This window comes from Somniosus microcephalus, chromosome 22 (genome assembly GCF_052327205.1).
Source record: "Somniosus microcephalus isolate GS21.2 chromosome 22, FLI_Smic_1.0, whole genome shotgun sequence".
In the NCBI taxonomy this organism is placed as follows: domain Eukaryota; kingdom Metazoa; phylum Chordata; class Chondrichthyes; order Squaliformes; family Somniosidae; genus Somniosus; species Somniosus microcephalus.
Window position 1 is genome coordinate 31107394 of NC_141008.1, and position 1594 is coordinate 31108987.

The 1594-nt window shown below is 47.7% G+C and overlaps 1 protein-coding gene across 1 annotated transcript; it reads right to left on the minus strand.

The window, feature by feature from the left end:
• Positions 1–741: 741 nt before the first annotated feature.
• Positions 742–1311, minus strand: LOC147102135 (claudin-4-like). The gene has a single exon (XM_085965074.1). The coding sequence runs from the start codon at positions 1309–1311 to the stop codon at positions 742–744; it is 570 nt and encodes a 189-aa protein (XP_085821200.1).
• Between the last annotated feature and the right edge of the window lie 283 nt (positions 1312–1594).

Sequence of the window (1594 nt, forward strand, 5' to 3'; positions counted from 1 at the left end):
CCACACAAGGCAGTTGAGGCCAATTCATTAAATATATTCAAGAAGGAGTTAGATATATTTCTTAAGGCTAAAGGGCTCAAGGGATATGGGGAGAAAGCAGGGACAGGGTACTGAATTTGGATGATCAGCCATGATCTCATTAAATGGCGGAACAGGCCCGAGGGGTCGAATGGCCTACTCCTGCTCCTATCTTCTATGTTTCTATGTCACCTGGTGTGGAGGGGAGTGGGCAGATCAGAGGACCTCCTCGTCGGACTGCTCCTGGGCTTGGCCAAAGTGGCCATTAATTGGTCCAGGCAACGGGCGGTCGAGGGGGTCATTTGGCCCAACTGCCTGACTCTCTTCCGCGGCCACGTTCACGCCCGGGTGGCCCTGGAGATGGAGCATGTGGTGTCCGCCGGCACGCTTGAGGCCTTCCGCGACCGGTGGGCGCCGCGGGGACTGGAGTGCATCATCACCCCGGCCAATTAAATTTTAATTTAATTTGTTATGGTTCATTTAAAGTTTTAAGTTAAGTTACACTTTATTTGTTTTTGTGTGCACCAAAAAGAGTACACTGCAGTGCTTAAGCTAATTGCTTATCAAACGTATTACATTCATTTTACTCCAATTAGCAACGTACAATAAGAGTGCTGGCTTAAGTCTCAACTGTAGTTTCAAGAGATATTTATTTCTAACGTGCACGTAGTTCTTGCTCGGGGATGTAGACCAAGTAGCAGAATACTTTGCTGTGTTGGAGGTTTAATTCTTGGGAGGGCAGGAGCAGCAGAGCATAGCCCCTCTGAGAATCAGCAGACCTGATGTCCCCCAACCGATGTACAAAGAGGCTCCAAGTTCTCTCCTCTGGGCGTCCGTCACCAGCGGGTTGTAGAAATCCTTGATGATGGTGTTCGCTGACCAGGACACTGGGATCAGGGTCAACACTCCAGCCAGGATGAAGATAATTCCCGATATGATTGTGACCTTGGCCTTTGTTGCCTCCTTTTCAATACAGTTGGTGCATTTTCCTCCCGCAATGGAGACCAGGATGCCAATGATTCCCACCACGAGGGAGATAACTGTCAAAGCTCTGGAAGCCTGGAGATCTTGGAAGAGCGCTAACAGAGAGTCGTACACCTTACATTGCATCTGCCCGGTGCTCTGAACAATACAGTTCATCCAAAGGCCTTCCCAAATAATCTGCGCCACCACAATATTGTTTCCAATGAAAGCGGTCACTCTCCACATGGGCAGGACGCAGGTGAGAAGAGCGCCCAGCCAGCCGAACACACACAGGGTTATGCCCAGAATCTGCAGTCCCATTGATGCCATTCTCGTAGTTTCGTGCAAGCAATCCGCGAGGTTCGAAGGAACAATGCTTTTTATTCGATCCGAAAGACCTTGTGGATAGTTAGTGAGCAAACATTCGCTCCTGTTCTTATCTCAACACAGTTGAAAACAAGGAACACCTGTTGAACTAGATTCCAGGATTACTATTTTTTCAGCCAGCTTTAATGACTCTGAAAGGGCACCTGAATTAAATGATTATCCAAGCATTCGTGATGTTTTGGGGATCTGTAGTGAAAATTAAATGTATTTCCTCTTTAAGGAAAGA

Excerpts from the sequence above, each read along its gene's own strand:
- LOC147102135 (XM_085965074.1), bottom strand. The coding sequence starts at position 1,311 with ATGGCATCAATGGGACTGCAGATTCTGGGCATAACCCTGTGTGTGTTC.